Source organism: Ambystoma mexicanum, chromosome 3q (assembly GCF_040938575.1).
Source record: "Ambystoma mexicanum isolate Mex_15411 chromosome 3q, UKY_AmexF1_1, whole genome shotgun sequence".
Classification (NCBI taxonomy): Eukaryota; Metazoa; Chordata; class Amphibia; order Caudata; family Ambystomatidae; genus Ambystoma; species Ambystoma mexicanum.
This window is the reverse complement of record NC_090926.1, coordinates 463,663,249-463,684,590: the sequence shown is the minus strand read 5'-3', so window position 1 is coordinate 463,684,590 and position 21,342 is coordinate 463,663,249. Positions and strand designations below refer to the sequence as shown.

Genomic DNA, 21,342 nt, shown 5'->3' with positions numbered 1-21,342 from the left:
TTACAATCCCTCCACTCGTTAGTTGCAACTAAAAGGCTTATGTTATGGAGAAAATGCCAATTATTGGGAGTCACCAACTTTTATGCGGAAGCAGGGGCTGATGTGTTTTGCACCTTTATGGTTGCTCTAAACAATGAAATTGAGCTGATGCTAGAAGAAATTGGTATTGCTAAGTGTACTGTTATGAACAAACCCATCAAATGCAAACAGATTATAAAGGGGTATGGATTGGTCTTTGACAAAGAGTAAAGTGTTAGCTTCCAAATTGTACAATCAAGTCCATTCTTATGCTGTGATTGTGTGAAATTTTAATGGTTCATTTTTCTTTTTGTGTTTTAATCTTTCCATTTTGTGTATATTTTGTAAAGGTTTATGACAAACCATGAATAAAAAATAAATAAATTAAAAAAATAAACACCGCTGGGAGTTGGGTTTTGCCCATTCATTCAGTCCTTCTGGATTGGGTCAGCCACCACTGCAGCCAGGTTTGGGTGCAAGGAAAGCAAAATTAAGGAATTGGGCGGAAGTCTAGGGATTACAAAGGATACATCAGGCCTCACTTGGCATGATGACAGGCGACCGGTGAGATAAGATTGGATGGGGGTGGGGGGGGGGGGCAGGACAGTGTGATTATGTGGAGGGATGAGGAGGCAAGGGCCTGCACCGGCTGTGATATTAAATCATGTGTTAACATACTCTCTTGCGTCTACCCGCATAGGGCGGATGGTGCAGACAGTGGTGTGGGTCACTCGTGCGTAAGGAGAAAGGAGCGGAGCAATGCCGAATTGTCAAGCGCGACAGAGTTCGACATACACTGGATTGGTGCAGGCGGCTGCGTGTTAAGAGGAGAGAAAGAGAAAAGGTCGCCAGATCCGGCATTACGATCTGGTACAAGGGGGGGGTGGAGGGGGGGAGAGCTCAGATCATGGACCTTTTATCTCCGTTTCGTTGGCTTAGACAATTTTGCTTAAAGACATTGCTTGCAAATTATACCACAGAGCGAATTGGGGGGTCAGCGTGCCTTCGCGCCCTTTGAACATTGCAGCACAAAAAATGAAAAGGGAGAGATGGCCCAGCTTGCTGGATGCAACGGGCGACTAGCGATCATCACGAATGGACTTAGAGGACCAGAGACTCGGTGCAGAATTTTGCAGTGATGAGAACATGGGTGCATGTTTGGGTGGCATGGACCAGTGGATCCACACCCTTGTGGCAGGGCGGGTTGGGGGAGACCACAGAGACATTTAAATCCCCTCCTGGGGGACGGCAGAGTTGGAATTAGGTGAGGGGGGGAGGGCGCAGTACACAGTAATTCATGGACAACTGCCAGCGGTGAGGGGGCAGGAGGCAAGTTGGGTAACGAAGAGGCAGCCTCCAGGGATCGCCCCACCATACAGAGGAGGGGATAGTGGGGACGGGATAGGGCCTCACCACCATGCACCACCTTGAGGGGCGGAGGTCGTGGCCCACATCTCAGTAGTAGGAGGTATTGTTATTGGTAATGTGTGGTTTTTAAGTCTCATTTTTTGTTATGATTTAAATAATAAAAATGTGGCCGATATGGCATCCAAAAAGAGAACGTGTCAACGTGTGCGTGCGGCGCCTGTGTGCCCTTCCCAACATTTCCTAAACGTACGGAATGTAACCAGCACCACTGACAGAGCTTGCGAGGCAAATGAGAGATTACTTTGAGGCCGATATGGCCAAATTCAATAAAAAGTGAGCGAGTGCCAGCGCACAGCTTGTGGGCATTTGGTATAGTTAGAATGACACAAATGCGTGCCTCTAGCACCCAGCTCATGACCTGCATGCGTGCCCCTCGCTCCCCCACCCTAGCCAATTACGTTAGGGTGATTCTTAGGGCAATTAAGGAAGCGAGCGCTGCGGAGGTTTAGGCGCACATGGCACTCGTGGACTGTGGCCAGGGCTAACAGCAGTGGCACTGTGAAAGCAACGCGTGCAGGGAAGCAGTTCGCCCTCCTTAGCAGGACTGCCAGCATCCCGTCACCGAAAAGTAAGCCCGCCTAAATTCTATATACGACTTGCAGTTCTGCCAACACTTGACCGGTGCTATCAAAATCAGCAGAAAGGCCATTGTGCATTATGTTCCCATAAGCAGGATCGGACTGGCGTATATAGGGCAATGCCCGGACCAAACGCACACACATGCTATTGTGGCACCTTTATGCCCATTATGGGACAGTTTGAGGAGTTTCTTCACTATACGGCTAGTAGTTTTCACCATTGTTGCTGAATAACTATTCTTTGAAATGCAAAATCTGCATCGAAAATCTCCCCCCTTGGGTACTATTCAAACCGTGTCACAAAAGGAATGAATTGCCTTTTGAAACTGTGGGACACCATCTCCATTATTGCCGGAGACAATGTCATGCCCCAGTCCGACCCTGCTCATAGATATTTGTAATGTATACAACAACAAAAATGCTCTTTTTCACTCCCGTGTTAAGATGGGCAATGGTGGGTAAGTGACAGGGGCTTCTGCGTGTGGGGTGCTGTGATAGATAATTAACTGATGGCAGACGTTTTGCAATTAAAGAAAAACCGTGTCTTCCGAGTTGCTGGTGTAAAACTGGGACGGTTACGTACGCTTCACATGAGCAAAGACACCATGGCTATCTATTGTGCAAACTTGCCAGTCAGTTACGGGGCAAGTTCATTGACGACGAGAGCTAAATTGTCTCTAATTGAAGACAATTAACGGGCATCGCGGCACTAGTCTAACCAGTTAAATACACAGCATGTACGGTCAAAGATGTTGATAGATGTGATATTTAAAACGGGTGTTACTACGTTACCAGCAGAAATAAAGACAGCCTTGAAGCATCTATTGGGCACTTCTAATCCCGTGGCGCAATTCCAAAAAAACCAAGACAGCCATTCGGGGTTTAGGATTCTATACACTATGGGCACAAACCTTGTATTCCCTGTGCATTTAAGGAATTGCATTTCAAAGCGCCCACCGGACAAACAGTGGGGGGGGGGGGGGGGCGACGGTTAGGACTTGGCGATTGACAGGTCCCGTTGCCCGCTCCCGAGCCTTCCCTGTGGTTCCTTGGGCCTAGTTGTCTAGTTAGTGCAGGTGAGGTAGGGGATTAGTTTAGCGGGAGGACGGGTAGGTATTTAAAATAAAATAAAAAAATAAATAAAAGTTCGGACTTGGGTTAGCGGGGTAGGAGGGGTGCCGTAAATAAGACACCCCTCGCGGCTTACCGGTTTTCTTCAGGCTTCCGTCTTCCTTTAGTGGTAGCCCGCGAGCGGGGAGCGGGGGGCTCCGCGTTTCTTGTCGGGTTTAGGGAGGGATTGGTGACCCGCGCGTAAACCCGCGGTTCGTGTGGGCGTTGGGGCCGGGGGGGAGCGGAGCTTCAGTGGCTCGGCAGCGGCTTTCCGCGGCGCCCCAAGGGATTAGTTCCTGCTCCGCTTCCGTGCGTTTTGGCCCGTGTGCGGAGGGCGCGTTTCAGCGCTCGCACATAAGGGGGCTGGGCAGCGCGCATAAAGGAGCCGCGTCCCGGTTGTGGTTGGTGGAGTGCGGTGCGCTCGGGGCACGGCCAGGTGGCAGTGTTTTATGCCGGTTAGCAAGTGCTACCTAGGGCGTGCTTTCGGGTGTTGCAGGGCTCTCGTTTCTGGGCTAGGTGGTGGGTAGGGAGAGGGTAGAAGGTACAAAGTGGTAGTTTTTTGGCAGGTTCAAAAAAAAAATATATATATATATATATATATTCTAGTTTATATTTTTCAATTTAGCAGTAGGGAAGCAGAAAAAAAAAAAAAACTATTTAAGGAAGGTTAGTTTAAAAATGTGTTGCCTTATTAATTGGCAATATTAGGGAGATTATTTACAGGGGATCACACTAGGTGTGTGTTGTGATTGTGGTTCTGGGGGGCGGTTAGCTCCTGTGAGGTTTCTCAGGGCCAAAGGGGCTAGTCCACGGGTAGGTCCCGGCTCGGGGGCATAGAGTAATTAGGGCATTTGAGGGGGTATATTTTCTGGGCACACGCGTTTTAGTGTGCACGATGACAGGCCGGGGGGGGCGAGCAAGAAGGGGCTGGTGGATGCCGGGACCTTGAAGAAGGCCCTGGAAATCATTAGCAGGGCAACTAAAGCCCAATTGGAAGGTGCGGTAGGGGAAGTTACGGGAGAGGAGGTGAGCGGTGGGGGCCGGCCGCAGCGCAGAGCGGCGGCAGATGGTGCATTGGCGGCTGTGGTGGCTTGCACCCCTACGGCGGGGAGAGGGGAGATTTGGGAATCTAGGGGCAGGAAGATGAGGAGGGAGATAGACAAGAGGGCAGATGGGGGTTTAGGGAGATCAGGGGGGCAGCCAGGGAGGGAGGAAGGGTATGATAGCTCTAGGGAAGAGGGGAGCGCTCGAGAGGGTAGGGACCGAGGGAACACCAGTGGGGGCAGGGGTGGGGCGCAGATGGGGGTGGCAGGGCAGAGAGGAAGAGGGGGTAAATACCTGCAGAAGAGCGCAGGTGGGAGGAGGGAGAGGTCCCCGTCAATTGAGGAGGGTGGGGCGCTGAACGGCCCCCCCCGGATAGGAGTGGGGGCGGAGGGTGCTGCGCAGCCCCCGCTGTACAGATGGAGGGTGAGGGTTTCGGTACGGCCCCTCCTCGGTTAGCGCAAGGAGAGCCTAGAGGGCGCGGCACAGCCCCTAGCAACGAGGATGTCAGGGTGGAGGTCGGAACGCCTCGCCCAAGAGAAGAGGACCAGGCAGAGGTTTCCACAGCGCCGCCGAGAAGACGTCAGAGGAGTGGCGGGCGGACGCCCCGGGCTCGGAGGAAGATCAGCAAATCATCTCGGGCAGGAGCCCGCATCCTCAATGGTATTTAAGGGGTGATGAAGTTGGTTGGGAGGAATACAGGGGGCAATGGGAATTTGAGGATTACAGGGCGGATAGGGAAAGGGCGGAGGAGAGAAGAAGTTCAAGGTGGGACAAGGAAAGGGAAGTACAAGGGGGTCGGGGTGAAAGGGGTCAAGGGAATAATTGGCTGGGTGATTGTGCTGACATGTTTTGTCCCCGCAGCAGGAGCCCTCTAAGAATGGAGAGGAGGAGCACCGGTGTGGATGCCAGGCCGCAGATGGCAGGCGTGGAAAGAGGTGAGCGGGAAAGGGTATGGTCATCTGCATGGCAGAGAGGGGTTACAAATAGGCGGTTGGGGGATGACCGGAGTGGTCTTCAAGGTGTGATGAAGGAGGTCGGGGTGCAGGCCTTTGGAGCCGAAGGGGTTGAAAAGAACATTTGCTCAGTGGAGGTCCAAACGGACAAAGTGGTGGAGCCATTGGGGCTCGAGGTGCAGGCGGGAAAAGATAAAGGAGGTGGAGGTAAAGGAGAAGAAATTGCCATACATGGGGATAACGAAACCATTGGGGGCACATTTGATGGCAGCGACCAGGGAGAAGATACAGGGAGGTGAATTTGTGGATGTCTTCAAATTGCTTCATAGGGAGGTGAGAGCGAAAGAGGGGTCTAAGGAGGAAGAGAGAGAGCTGGCTTCACGCCCGAGGGTCCCGGTGACCATTGAGAATTGGACGTCGGCGTTTATCATTTATGCCAGCGTGTATTGCGAAAAATTCCCGGAGCGTTGCGTGGCCCTGCTTAAATACATGGATGTAATAAGGAAGGCTTTCACGAGCTTTGGGGGCTTTGCCTGGGTAAGGTATGACGAGGAATTTAGAGCGAGAATGGCGGAGGACAGTCAGGCGGTCTGGGGGGGAGATAAGATATGGATCTTTGGCTGCAATGGATGGCCCCAACGAGGCCCGCCCCGACATTACCCACGGCGAGCGGGCTGCCAGTGCCTTTCCGGCCCTTTCTTGGTCGCCCCGCCCATGAAGGGGCGGGGGGGGAGGAGGCAGGGGCCAGTCCTCAGCAGCATGCTGGGGGTACAATAAGGAGAGCTGCGCAAGAACCATGTGTAGGTTCAAGCATGAGTGCAGCAAGTGCGGGGGAAAACACCCTCTCACGCAGTGTTTCCAACAAGGAAATAGGGGAAGGGGGAGAGGTGCAGGAAAAGGGGCTGGGGGAAAAGCTTTTACTCCAATTAAAGAGGGGGTGTTGGAAGAATGGTTGCAATTTTACCCGGATAGGGAAGGGGCTAAGATTTTGAGTGAGGGTTTTGGGCAAGGGTTCAGATTAGGTTACCAGGGTCCGAGGGTGCGGCGATGGGCGGAAAATCTGAAGTCAGCAAGAGAGAATACGGAGGTGGTAAGGCAAAAATTGAGCAAGGAAATAGCGGCGGGCAGGATGGTGGGTCCGTTTGATGAAGTAACAGGTGACTTAGTGATACCTCCATTGGGGGTGGTGCCCAAGAAAGCCCCAGGGGAGTTCAGACTCATTCATCACTTGTCGTGGCCGGAGGGTATGTCAGTTAATGACTTCATTGCCCCGGAAGAGTGCGGGGTTGTGTACGCGAGTGTAGACCAGGCGGTGGAGCTAATAAGGAAGAGCGAGGGGCCTTCATGGCCAAGTGCGATATCAAGGCGGCGTTTAGGTTATTGCCAGTGCACCCAGAGGATTTTTGGTTGTTGGGGTTGCAGTTTGAGGACCGTATTTACATAGACAAAGCATTGCCTATGGGGTGCGCCATTTCCTGTGCGCTGTTTGAACGATTTAGCTCCTTTTTACAGTGGGTTTTCTCATTCAGCTCAGGGTGGGAGAGTGTGTTGCACTATTTGGATGACTTTCTTTTCATTAGCGGGGCAAAAAGGGAGGAGGATTGCAAAAGAATGCTAAAGTTGTTTCAAGACTTGATGGAGGAGCTGGGGGTACCATTAGCCGAAGACAAGACGGAAGGGCCGGCAGTGGTGTTAACATTCCTGGGAATTGAGCTGGATTCAGTGGCCATGACCTCACGCTTGCCGCACGACAAGGTGAGCAAATTGGTGGTACCGTTTGAAAAAGCGGTAGGGGCCAAGAAAATGATGCTGGTGGAGATGCAGAGATTGGTTGGGCATCTGAATTTGCATGTAAGGTGGTGACCCCGGGGAGGACGTTTTGCAGAAATATGGCAAGGGCCATGGCGGGAGCGAAGTGCCCACATCACCGGATAAGATTATCGGGGGCAGTGAGGGAGGATTGCAGGATTTGGTTGCGCTTTTTGGAGAGTTTCAACGGAACGTCAATGTGGTTGCAGGGAGATCCAGTGACTTGGGAAGTTCAGATTCTCTCGGATGCAGCGGGGGCCGGTGGTTTTGGAGTGTTTTGGGGGGGGGGGGGGGGAATGGTGTGCCGAGAAATGGCCGGAGAGATGGTTGAAGGAAGGGAGGAGCATAGCATTCCTTGAGTTTTTTCCATTACTAGTAGCATTGGAGTTGTGGGGGAAGGAGTTGCGAAATAAGAAGGTGAATTTCAATGTAGACAACGAATGCGTGGTCCATGTGGTGAACAGGCAGTCAGCGAGGGATCAGAGGGTGGCAAGGCTGATGAGAGAATTTGTCCTGCGTAGCATGGAATGGAATGTGGTGTTTAAAGCAACACATGTGCCGGGGAAGGATAATGGCATCGCTGATGCATTATCTCGTTTTCAATGGCAGAGATTCCGTGGATTGGCTCCAGAGGCAGATCGGGAGGGGCGGCAGATTCCGAAGGAGCTGTGGAAGATAGGAAGCTGAGAGCGCTGGCACTGGTGGAGGGTTCATTGGCCGCGGCATCCAAGAAGTCATACAGGAGGGCCTGGGAGGATTTTATTAGGGGAGGAGCTAGGAGTTGGAGGGGTAGATGGGATGCGGAAGAGCGGAGGAGGGACGACGTTATTAATTATCTGCTTAGGTGCATGGACAGGGGCTGGTCAAAGGCAACGATAACAGGAAAGCTAGCAGGGATCTCCTTTTACGGAAAATGGTTTTGGGGTTTTCAACCAAGTGGGGGGGAGATGGCAAGTAGGATGTTGGAAGGATGGGCAAGGGAGAGTAAGAGGGATAAGGATAAGAGGAGGCTGATATCGGCTGAATTGCTGCAGAGGTTGATTGAGGTTTTGGGGGGAGTTTGCTGGTCGGTATGGGAAGGGGAAATGTTTGCGGCGTGTTTTACATGGTTATTTTTTGGGGCCTTTAGGGTTTCTGAGTTGGTCGGGGGAAAAGGGGGGTTAGGGGGGCTGCGGCGGGAGGATGTGCAAATTACGGAGGAAGGTTTAGACATCAAAATTAAAAGGTCCAAGACGGATCAGAAGGGAAGGGGCTCTTGGGTCCTGCTGGGTCGAGGGAGCGAGGCTCTATGCCCAATTAAGGTGGGTAAGGTGTGGAAGGAGCGCTGTGGGGTTAACGTAGGTTTGGTTTTCCAGCATGCGGATGGATCCCCGGTCACAGCAGCGCAGGTGCTGGGGGTATTGCGTAAGGCGTTGGGCAGGGTGGTTGGCCTGATGGTTGGCCTGATGCCTGCGGGCTGTCGGCGCGTTATAAACACATAGACATAGACATAGGGTAGGAGAAAAAGGGGAGGAGTTTGGGACTCATTCTTTTAGGATGGGCGCAGCATCTGAGGGTAGCAGACTGGGTTTTTCGGAAGAAAGGGTGAAAAGCTTGGGGCGTTGGAGGTCGGGAAAATACAAGGGTTACGTTAGGGATTTTGGGAAAGGGGATTGCTGAAGAAAGTTGTTAGATGACTAGGGGGGCAAGTTGTTTTGTTTTGTAATAAGATGATTTGTTGTAATTTTTGTTTCAGATGCTGCGCAAAGGAAGGGGGAGTTGGCGCAAGTTTGGATTGTTGGACATTCAATTGTGAAGTGGGCTGGCGAAGAGGGTGTTTGGTAGACAGCTGGGTTGCAGTTATAAGGAAGTGGTGGTGAGGTGGCACGGTTTGGGGGGCATGCGTTGGGATCAGCTGCTGCCCATATTGGCAGGAATGAGGGAACGCTATGGAGTTCCTCAGGTGGTGATGCTGCATGCTGGGGAGAATGACCTGGTTAGGGATACGGGGGTGGCTCTGCTGAGAAAAATGAAGAGGGATTTGGGTTGGATTAGGGGTATGTGGCCTCAAGCGGTGGTGGTGTGGACGAAGTTGTTGCCGAGAAGAGCAAGGAATGAGGGAGCAATAGAGCGGGCTAGGAAGGGGATAAACAGGGAAATGGAAAAATTGTGTGCGTCGGTGAAAGTGAGGGTCATGGACCACAAGGAGATAACATATGAGGGGTTTCTTATTTTTAGAGAGGATGGGGTACACTTGTCCATGTACGGGAACAGTTACTACCTTGCGGACTTGGGTTTGTGGCTGGGAGACTGGGTGAAAAGTTTGAGGTAGAAAAAGGGGGGGGGGGGTTTGGGGCAGAAAGAACTCCTCGGGGGAGGGTTTTTCTGGTGCCGGGGGCATGGCCCCTTTTGATGTGGGGGGAGGGAAGCACAATGGGGGAATGACACGGGAAAGGAGGGGGTGGCGCTGTTTGCACAAGCAGGTCACCCCGGGGGATCAGGTATTGAGCCTGGAGGGGCATGGCCCGTGGGGAGAAAGCGGGACACCTGGAAAAGGGGCAAGGATACGGTAGGATCCAAGGGATCATTAGGGAGGAAATGGGTTATTTAATTATTTAATTGTTGGGTGGAAAATGGGAAATGTTTAAGTTATTTATTTGATTGTTCAAATAGCTATTTAGTTTGTTAGGCCATGGAGCCAGTTAAGCGTTTTGATTGTAAGCTTTGGCCTGTCACATTAAAGCGACCTTTTCCACTTTTAAATGAGTCTGGGTTTTTGTGCAGTAAGCCAAAAATGCTCTTTTTCACTCCCGTGTTAAGATGGGCACTGGTGGGTAAGCGACAGGGGCTTCTGCGTGTGGGGTGCAGTGATAGATGGCAGACGTTTTGCAATTAAAGAAAAACCGTGTCTTCCGAGTTGCTGGTGTAAAACTGGGACGGTTACGTACGCTTCACATGAGCAAAGACACCATGGCTATCTATTGTGCAAACTTGCCAGGCAGTTACGGGGCAAGTTCGTTGACGAGAGCTAAATTGTCTCTAATTGAAGACAATTAACGGGCATCGCGGCACTAGTCTAACCAGTTAACCAGTTAAATACACAGCATGTACGGTCAAAGATGTTGATAGATGTGATATTTAAAACGGGTGTTACTACGTTACCAATAGAAATAAAGACAGCCTTGAAGCATCTATTGGGCACTTCTAATCCCGTGGCGCAATTACAAAAAAACCAAGACAGCCATTTGGGGTTTAGGATTCTATACACTATGGGCACAAACCTTGTATTCCCTGTGCATTTAAGGAATTGCATTTCAAAGCGCCCACCGGACAAACAGTGGGGGGGGGGGACAAAACACAATGAGCTGAACCCAAATTGTACTTCTAGTTTGGTTTATCGTGGCAGCTTGCAATACCTATATAAAAACCTGGAAATTATGTGCTTATTAAAGACAAGTTGTGACATCACAACGGACCCATAATAAAGCAAATGATATCACAATGGGTCTGTAATCAGTTAATCCGCTTAGGTTGCCATGTCACAAAAGCAGCCACCAGTTTAAATTCGGCGCTTGTAAAATAGTTGCGACTCTGCAGAGAGCAATTGACAACGCTTTAGATAAAATGATTTAGTTTCCATATTTATATTTGCGATCAGTTACATTCAAATTCAATCCTATTGAATATTAAAAAGATCTCTTGGCAGTAAAAAAACAAAAAGGAGGAGTCGATTTATAACTTGTGTACATTCTAAGATCAAGAATGTTTCCTAGAAATGGAATCAGCGTATATACATTGATGTTTTATCTTGCCCGCATATCACCATCGTGTTTCAGCAGACAGTTGTATTGTCGAATCTTACATGGACTTTTTGTGCCAAGGAAGGACAGACATAATTAAAATGACAAAGTTTCTGTTACTTCTACATCTTTGCAGAATCTGCAATAAATGTATCTGCTTTTCTTTCCGCGAGTCTCTCTCTGGTTGGCAAAATGTTCAAACAAGTTCCCAAAAATATTTCACGGACAGAAGGGTCCGGAAATAGCTGCATGTATTTTGGGAGTCCGTTAATTGTTCCTATGTCAGCATCGCAATGAATGCTGATCACATATTTGGCTTTGTGTTCTGTAGTTTTCTGCCAGTCTTTCTGCTGTAATTCATGCCGGGGACGCCGAGCCAACAGTTCGAGGGAGATATCCTCTAGGCTGAGTTGTTATTTTAGCGCCTTCATCCAGGATTACATTATTCATGGTATTGGTGGGGCAATATAATATTTCTGGAGTGTAACCTGCGAGCAAGAATCCATATGTTTTTATTTATTGTGCAAGATTAATGTCAAACTATTGTTCTACAATAAAGTCCAAGCTGCTTGTTTTTTGTTTCCCCAAAATCTCAAAACATTCTACATAAAGTATATGACAAGCACATGGAATGGAAGATCTCAGTTTGGATTAAGCAAGAAGACTGGAAGTTAAACGCGTGGACATGTATGATACGGAATAAAATATTCCCAACTGTACGCAAAAAGTTGCAAATCAACCTTGGGGGTACCGAAACACATTTTTTAATGTTCAAGTCCAGTCCTCATTGGACGGCGATTAGGAAAACACATTTAAAATAAAAATGCAGGCTGGTGCAAGTAAATTGGGCGTGGAGTTCCAGCAAAATTATTTGACGCCAGTTTGACTGCATGCAGGTGTTCCCTCAGAGCAGACGTTCAAGCAAGAATAACGCGGCCTCGAAGGCTACCAACCAGACCCACACACTTTGCTAATGCTACCCTTGAAAGATATCTCTCCCATTTATTTATATACTTAACGGCAACTGATACATCAAGGACAAGCAAAAGTTGTAAATGTTGGACTACACCCCGGGTTCTAACCCGAGTGTCATGGCAACACCCACGGCTACGCGGAGGGAGGGGGTGCGCGGCGGGCGCTAGGGAAGTCTCCTCCCTTTAAGGTTTGCAATTTTACGGAGGAAAAAGAACGCGCGCGCAGGTGAGAGGAATTCGTCAATTGGAAAGTACAAGTAGGAACGTCATGCGCGAAACAGACACGGCACGTCCCACCGCACCTGCCTTTTACTCAAAGCAGGCCCCGCTCACTCGCCCCAAAACGAAAACACCTGAGCTGATTTTCCATCCGCCCTGGCGACGCAAAACACTGAGAGGTGCACACGTCGGACCGCACTGCGTCGGCTACACGAAAAAACTACTCGCAGGCGCTTCTCCTGCCGCCCACTGCAAGCAGCCGGTTGAAAAAACACCCGTTAGCAGGTTTTAGCGCGATCTCTTTTTTTCCTGAATTACGTTGGGTTTAACCTAGGATGTAGTCACCCACCTCCTACACAAACCAGTAGGGATGCCCTTGCTAGTGGCAGAATTGGAAACATTTGGGGAGTGGGTTCCACAAGGGCCGCGTGAGGTGGAGTTTGCGGCCGAGGGTTCCGTGCAGGCATTTTGACTTCACTCAAAAGGAAATGTTCAAAATAATATATACATTAATGGGGCAATTTCTTTCATGCTGCCGCTTTCCGAAATTGCTCCTCCTTTCCGAACCCACTGTACATCATTCCACTTTTAATAACGTCCATGGCAGTCGTGCACCCAAAATATTGTGGGTAATGCAGTGCTTTAATACATTATGGGATCCACAGACACGATCTACTGTAGAAGGCTACCAGGGTAGCTGAGCAGGTTGAGAGACCATTGCTGAGATCGTTATATATTGAATCTGGTTGTTAATCATAACTTTTAGGAATTCCTTAAAAAATGTGCGGCCAAGGGTTAGGGTCGCTTGGTTATATGCAGAACTGAGGTGCGGGCATTTCTGCTCCTGTAGTGAAAATCTATGGCACCCATGAACCCACTTTTAAAATTTCCTAAAAACTGCTGTCAGCACAACAGAAGCACTTTGCGATTAACCACTTTGACTAACCCGTGATAAAACACAAAGGGGCAAACAAAGTACAGAGTATGTGTGGTAGTCCGACACATTTCAAATAAAGTAATGAATGTAAACAGCAGCATTTTTAAGATTGGAAATTACTGGTTTGCTTTTCTGCGTTAGTGTGAAATGCACATTTGGAAAAAAAATAGCGTGCCCAGAGTGTAGCAAGCCCGCTTTCAAAAGTGATGCCCCTCCCACTTATATTCATGGCCTAATGATTCCTGCGGTGTCCGCTTCAGTCAAAACGCATAGAAAACGGTGAAATGAGCAGAATCGATCCCCGAGCCCCGAGCTGCCTTCGGTGAAGCCGGGGCTCGGTTTAGCCTGGTCCAGGCTAAGGCCGGCCAGACATCCGAGGACGGATCCCGGTGCCGGCCCATTGCGGGTTAACGACGCGGGCGACACATCGCTTTATTTTAGCCGGGCCTGTCCAGCGCAGTCCTAAACCCTTTGAGGGGTTGCCACGAGCACCACGTTCCTCCAGTAGCTACACCGCATGTTACTGCCCCAATAACAGGAATTTTTTACGACCGTTTTAGGGATTAAATGTGGCCGAATAACGCTGTACGCATCCCTCTGTACTCTAGATACACGTAAATAACCCACTAACAACTTGGAAGAAAGTGGTCACTTTTGCCGCGCTGCACTCTACAGGCAAAGTAGCTCACTCTGTATGGCAATACTTATTCCCACCAAAATCGCAAAGAAAACCACTACACATTTCAGACATCGCACAATATACGTAGTGTTCTTGAACTTCATATGTGCACTACACTGCCCAGTTTATTTTGCAACCCCATGCATACATTAAGAGAGGGTTTCCAAACTTCTTCACGCAAAAGGCCTGCAGGGGAGAAACCGTTACACGGTTTTATACCGCTTCCTACTTCTTTAAAGACCCAACCCGAGAAAAATCCTTTGATTAAAAAAAAAAAAAAAAAAACGAAATTGCCGGCTAGGAGGACCGCTGGAGGCGGTGCTGGGGACGGTCTCGACCACCTGCAAGGCCGTTCGGGCGAGGCGCCAGCGCGAGTACACAAATAGTACCAGCTTCCTTGAGGGAGGAGACTGCCCTCCGGGCACCGGATCGGCGTGGCTCTGCCACTCGCATCATTACCGTACACATACCCCGAGCGAAAGACCAGACCAAGGACCCACCCACCCACATTAGACCCCCGGCTCACCTCGCACTGCACGTCCTCGCCGCACTCCATCGCTCTGGTGGTCGCGGCCTCTCACGGAACTTCAAAGCCAACTTCGAGCACAGTGAGGATTTTGCACAAGCACGTGCCCGACCGGCGCTAAAATCCCCCATCAAACCCAGTGGGCTGGAGGTGCACGCCCACAGCCAGGCTGTCTCGCACCCCATTGGATGAAAGTTCCCGAATGTCGTATTTCTAACACTCCATTGGATAGATGCTCTCAGGGACCATGTTGACACGCCCGTCCAAACCCCAGCGCGGGTTACAATCTGCTGGTTATTATTTTTATAACGACGGTCAATAATGAAACATAAAACCGTGCTCGCCATGTAGGTGATTGCATAACTAACTGCGAAAATACCACGCTTACACCACTGACTTGCTTTGTGTGCACATACAACAACCACTACTAAATCCTCTAAATTTTATCCCTACCACAGCCCGGTAGTATAAACAGAATTAGAATAACTGCTCCCCTCTAGAGCACCCGTTTGTACATACGACTGGAATTTTAAAGTGCCTCTTTCCATATAAATAAATCGCCCTACACTGCCTGAACATATACATTACCTCCACGTCTCTCTTCTTCGTCCCAGTCCTTACTTAGGTATTGGCCTACACGACAGGCACACCTTTCACCTTCCTAAATCCAGTACCCTTCCCCGAACCGTGCTCAACCACCCCAAATTTACCACAATCAGTTAATTTTTAGATTGGGCTATTAGGTATTGCTTGTGCTACCTAAAAGCTGAAACTATTGCATCAGAATACAGATAGGGAGAAATGGAACTCCATTTATAAACACAATGCGTGTCGTTAACAGAAGTCCTGTTAAAAACAAGCATTTGCAAAGCCAATAGTTTTAGCTTATGTTTAAGTATTAGGCATTTGCCAGGGACTGCTATTAGATGCCCGGGTAATCGCAACATTTTGCACCTGCTACCATCTATGAGCTGTTAATACCACTACAGCAGTGCCTGTGGTGTGCCACCCCTCCTGGGAGATTGGTCCCTCCCAGGGCTCATGCCAAGGTCACATGCTGTGACCATGCGACAAAAGCACAATAAAAGAGACGGCCCATTTCTGGCTCGTCAGTCGATGCAAACTGACTCCTGCCTGTGGTGTGTGTTTTACTGCAGCACGATGCTGGCACTGCATGCCAGGCAGAGGGCCTGCTGCTGTAGGGCCCTCCACCCTCACAGTACCCCTGCTGGGCAACGCTGTCTATGATGCCCCCCATGTCAGCACAGCACCTGCTGGGCAACTCTACATCGAGGTGTCGGTGCCCCTGCTGGGCAACTCCGGTGCCGTCGGTGGTGTTGGCCTCAGTGTCCCCAGGCCATGGAAGTGCCCGTGTATCCACAGGCTGACAGGGTGCCCCCTGTGCCTGGATGTCGGCTGGGTGCCCCCTGCATTGGTTGCTTAGCCTGCGTGACCGCAAACCAGGACGCAACATTGGTGACGAGAAATGTAAGGACCCCCGCGGTGAAGTATCCGCACTCCAGTCAGGGCTGTACAATTTCAGTAAATATGCCCCGGAGCGAAGTAAGCTCAAGCGACATCAGCTGCCGGGAAGAAAGCAAGGCCCTGTTGGGTGCGCTCCAGACCGCTGCATGGTGGAAGGAGAATACCGGCTGTGGTGTGTCGGCTCTGCGTACGGAGCTGGGAGATAAGCACGCTGGTCCCCGGGCTGGCAAGGCGGTGAGCAGCATTATCTCCGACATCAGAGCTGTGGCAAGGAAGTGGGGAGTAGCCCCACTGGGCGATCAAGCAGACCCAGGCCCTGCAGGTGGTGAAATTGCGGTGCTCCTAAACGAAGGCGAAGAATAGCATGGACATATGTGTGACTTTGACATTTTAGTAAATAGGATGAAGTTCGATGCAGAGATTTCATAAGGAACGCTCCAGCCTTAAAGCTGACATACTCATTGCAGGAGTCCCATGTAGAGCTCCCGTCGTGATACCAAAGCTTCTTCTTTGTTTTATAAGGTGATTGTATTAGCATTTCACGACTGAAGTCCGCATCTGTGAGGGTCGATTGGCAGTGTTCCTTCCAGAGGTGAATGGTCGAGAAGTTATCAGAAAGTATTGCTGTTTTTAGTGCTGGAAATAAGTTATGTTCTGATGTATCAGATATGAGACATTTCCTATAGGTTGTTAATGTGTGGCAGGATACGGTGGCTGATAGGTCTAATATCACTGGGACATCGGGACAATGAGGGGTAAGGATAGAACTGATTTCCAAAAGGACCCCCCCTTTTGGACTGCTAGATGGGTATTTTGACTAGGTGCTATAGGTTATTATGGGGACAACTTTTTGTTTCTAATAAATTACTGCCGGCTTTAGGGAAAATTGTCCATATTTATTTTGAATGGCCTTGCATTGGGTTGCAAGGCATTTTCTTCTATTTCCGAGTTCCAGATTTACTCCAAGGTATTTATATTGTTTCATTTGTATCAATGGAGTTTGGCATAACGTCCAGTTGTATTTGTATCCTTGTTTTGGCAGAGCGTGGTGAAATATCAAAATATTGTAAGATTGTTAGACTGGGCATACTGACCTAAGGCGGATTATTTGTGCTGTAGTCCTATAGGAGTCTTGTCTAAAATAACTAAATCATCTGCATAAAGAAGCCATGACATTTCCTTGGTGCCTATTTTCAGAGGGAAGGCACGCACTAACTCAATACTGGAGGCTATGTCTCTGATATCAAAGTTGAACAGGATGGAAGCAAATATGCATCCTTCTTTCAATCCTATATTATTTGGAATTGATCTGGACCGGACACCATTCGTGGTAAGTTTGATTTTGATAGAGGTATTGAGATAAAATTGGCGAATTATATCAAATAAGTGTGGTAGGCATCTAGCCTCTAGTAGTTTTGTCAATAAAATATCTCAAGAAACTGAGTCAAACGCCTGTCTAAAATCCTATTATGTTCCCGGCCTCAGCAGTGAGTTTTTTTTCAAAAGCTCGGAGTTCGATATTTACAAGAGAAAAAGAAAAAAAAAAAAGTAAGTGCTCCAGGCCGGCGCTCCCTTCATGTTCCTTGATGGCGCTGGGAACATAAATTGAATGCCCCCCCCTATATCCTGGGCCTATTGGCGGTGAGTTGTGGGGAATTCAGCAGCAGCTCCACGTCAGAGCACAAGAAAGAGAAAGAATGTAAATGAGCTCCAGGATGTTCCCGGGCCGCCCGGTGGTGAAATGAAGAAGCTCTGCATGATGGCGCTGCGAAGATCAAATGAACAGGGCTCCTCCAGATCCTGGGCCCTGCGGGCAGTGCAGTGAAAGCAACATAGTGCTCTGTGTCGCATGAAAATTGCCCTCTGTGGAATCCTGGGCCCAAGTGGCGGTGAATTGAACAATAAAAAGTGTGGGATATATTGACCCACTCAGCAGTATTTCTCCACATCACCAAACTGCATTTGCGCAGATACAGCAAAATGGCTTTGCTGGCTCCTGTGAGCGCCATGGCTTCAAAACTGCATTTTGCAGCAACAAAAAAAAAATGTCTGCAGCGTCCTGCCAAGCACACATCAGGCAGGATGGAACCAGGAGACACACTGAAGGAGCGTGCCAGTGTGTTCTGACACATACAAATGGAAATGGAATCAAGTTAAAGGATAAGAGTGCGACTAAATTCAGAAGGTCTTCTCTCCAAAGAACTTGTCATTCCCAATGGCCTTAGACAAGGTTGCATGTTAGCCCATACGATTTTTAATCTTTATGTGAGTGGTGCCAATAAGGCTTTGAATAATAAGGGTTTGATCAGTCCCAAACTGAATGGCATCTGTTTATCTTGGATGGCGTATGCAGATGACTTCATCCTTATGGACAACACTAAGGTCGGCCTTCAGCGATTGCTCAAGGCCTTTGAGAAGTTCATTTGTGACCTACGATTAAAAATCAATCCTTCCAAGACGGTCATTGTACACTTTGGTAGACCTAATAATAAGGAAAACGCTTTCTCCTGGCTTTGTGGCAATAAAACCATCAAGAACCAATCTGCTTTCAAGTATTTGGGCTTCCACTTCTCTGGGACAGGGTCTAATACTCTAATTAAAAATCAACTGAAACTAAAAGCTGCGATTGTGATTAGACAAATGCGTGCGATTGATACAAAATTTGGGAAGTTTTCAGCGACTCTAATGAGGGAGTTCTATATCAGTAAAGCCATACCCCATCTTACCTATGAGCTGGAACTGTTTTCTGATGATCTACACACATACTTGACTTATATAGAAGGTAATATTTGGAGGTCCGTACTCTTTTTTTTTTTTTTTTTTTTTTCTTTTTCTGCCTAAATGTTTGCCATTTGAACTAATTAAATATGAATTTGGACTTACTTCCCTTGCCACTATTGTTGCATGGAAACGTATGTACCTGTGGCATAAATGCAACAAGGTGGCAGAGGACTCTTTGTATGTAAGTGCGGCGAGGGACCTTGTCAACCCTTTTTTCAACTTGTTACATGAAGAGACATTGCAAAGTCTAGTTAGGATTGGTATGTCCGTAGTTTCACTTTGCAATAAACCCAAGAAAGTCAAAACCAGTCTCCTTGGCTTTGACTGGCAAGAAACCAAAAGAAAAATTTCTGAAACAAAATTATACAAACACGCAAGCTCCGTTTGGAAATGGCTTCCGGCTATGGAAAGCTACCTTAAGAAATACCCTAGCAAACAAATGCGGAACGATTAAATGCGTTTTCGTTTTAATGTAATTCAAACCAATCAAATTAAATCCATCAGAAACTGCACTACAAGGGATTGGAAATGGTGTCGTTGCTGTAAAAAGGAAGGAGTTGTAGAAACTCTACAACATATTCTGTTGGTGTGTCCTGGGCTTTTACCTTATAGGATACGTTATTTTGCCCAATTTGTTCCTTCCATCTATGAGGTAAACAGAGAATTTATATGGCACAGAATGTTACACGAGAATTCAACAATAATGAACCTCCGTGTCACTTCATTTCTAAGAAATGTTTGCGATTTATGTTAGTGTGGCGAAAGAGCGCTCCTCTATTTCGAAATTGGTTTGAAATTGTTCTAGGGCTGTTTCTAAGTAAATGAAAGAGGTTTTATGTTAGGTTCTAAAAGTTACTGTGATTTTTTTTTTCTTGTTTGAACTGTACCAAGATCTTTGTTGTTACACTTTTGTCTATTCAGCTATCTTATTGATTCTTTACCTATTATGCCCACTATGAATATGTATTTTATGCAAAGCAATGAATCCGTTTGTCTATCTGATTTTTATTTTGTAAACTTATCTTATTCTGAAACTGATTCAATTGTGTTTTAAATTCACTTGAGATTATGGGTTTTTTTTCGCTATCATATTGTTTGTGCTTTTCATTTCGTTTATTCATGTATATTCGCTGTTAATTTTTTTTCTTGTATCTTTTTGTAAAGGTTTGTTATAAAACAAATAAAATAAAAAAAAAAATAGAATAAAGTTAAAAGGCAGCGTTGCTTTGCTGCAAACCCCAACATCCCCATCAAAAAGGAATTTTTTCACCTTTAAAAAAAATGCGGCTCTGACGTTATTTACATCTGTACTTCCGTAAATCACTGTAATTAATAAGACCCTGCCATGCACCTTTATATCCCCATTGTGCTTCAGCAAAACCAAAATGGCCCCTGAATGACAGGCTCTGTTAAGTCAAATCTGAAAAAAAGGCCCAAGAAACTTTACTTTCTGCCGTGCAAGGGAAACACTTTAATTTGTGCTACAAAGTGTCAAAGAAATGAACCCTGCAAAATAAATAATAGCTCTGTGCACATGTCAATTCCAGGAGACCTTTGCCTTGTACAGACTGTTGTGTACAAGAAACAAACTATGGCTGCAAGCAATGTATCCTCTAATTCTTTTTCTCTATGTGCGGAACCGGTTGCCTGTTGTGCGCACATTATTTTCCATGTGCGCAACTGACTAATGAGGTAAGCCACTTTGTGAGCTACCATCGCAGAAGAGTTTGGAAAGAAAGTTCCTCTTCCCAGCCACTGCAATTCTTTAAAAATTAAACACATAGGCTAAAGTAAGTCATATGTGATTATGCAGAAAACTCATCAACCAGTCCAAGACTTCAATATCTGCCACAGTACCTTGCAAACTTACTTCTGCGCAGAGAAAAATGTCGGCATCATTACGAGTTTGGCGGTAAGTGGTAAAGTTTACTACTATGCCAAATTATGATTTTGGGCCTGGAGTGGAAGATTTGCCTCCAGGAAAATCCTAAAGTTAAATCCTCCAACTGAATGGCGAAATCGTCGGAATTTATGCTGCGGTAATTCCGCCAAAAAGCCACATTGAGTCCAATGGACCCAATATGGACTCAGTATGAATGGGGAATTACATCGCCACCACCAGTTGTAATCCTGCGGAAATTCCTACGGAACAAGTGGCGGAAACAGTAATTCGTTTGGGCGGTGTTCTGGTGGATTTATGCCGGGATACGGCCCGAAGTATTAACGAGGCCCTGTATGTTTTATGCCACTGGAAAATCACTATTTTGTATTACAAAACACAAATATCTCTTAGTTGTTATCCCAGATATCTTGTGCAAACAATATTTATTCTTAAAAAAATGTTTCTTTGTATTCTGATTTTTCAAAAAAGGGAATTTTATTCCTGATGCGACAATCTCATGGTCAGCCGACACGTGTTTCGACCCAAGGGGTCTTTATCAAGGCTGGTGCGTTATTGTTCATTGACCGTTAGGTAGGTTGGCTCTTGGTGGTGGGTTGGTGTAGGTGGGTTCCACTCCTTGAATAGGATGGCTTGTCAGCCTGTTACTTTGGCAAACAATGTCCCTGGCGGTTATGGCCCTAAAATATCTCTTGTCATAACTGATGTGGCTGTCAAGAAACTCAGAAACTCAGCCGGTCAGATAGCACAGCGAGTAGAGCGCTCGCTTTGACATCCGCGCAGAGCCTGCTGATGCAAGTTCGAATCCCGGCAGGGCCAAACTCAGCCTTTCATCCTTCCGAGGTCGATAAATGAGCACCACACACCGTGGGAAATAAGCAGCACTCAGATACCTGAGGGTTCGTAGCGCTATATAAATTCCCAAATAAACAAATGCCCAAACAAACAGAATACATTTGCCGATGGATTAATGTGGCAAAAACATGCTGAAAGGAGTTCAAGTGCCACTTTAATGAAGTAAATCAAGGGCCAGGAGAACATTCTTCTAATACTTTGTGTAAGGATGATAATTGCATCAGAATAACTGCACCTTAGAATATGATGATCCAAAATTCATGTGCC

The 21,342-nt window shown here is 47.6% G+C and overlaps 1 protein-coding gene across 1 annotated transcript in view; it reads right to left on the bottom strand.

The window, feature by feature from the left end:
- DND1 (DND microRNA-mediated repression inhibitor 1) overlaps nt 1-14,156 on the bottom strand; it is a 69,625-nt gene extending 55,469 nt beyond the window's left edge. The window contains exon 1 of the mRNA XM_069652851.1: nt 14,055-14,156. Within this exon, the coding sequence (XP_069508952.1) occupies nt 14,055-14,084 (30 nt within the window). The 5' untranslated portion in view covers nt 14,085-14,156. The remainder of the gene's footprint in view (nt 1-14,054) is intronic.
- Between the last annotated feature and the right edge of the window lie 7,186 nt (nt 14,157-21,342).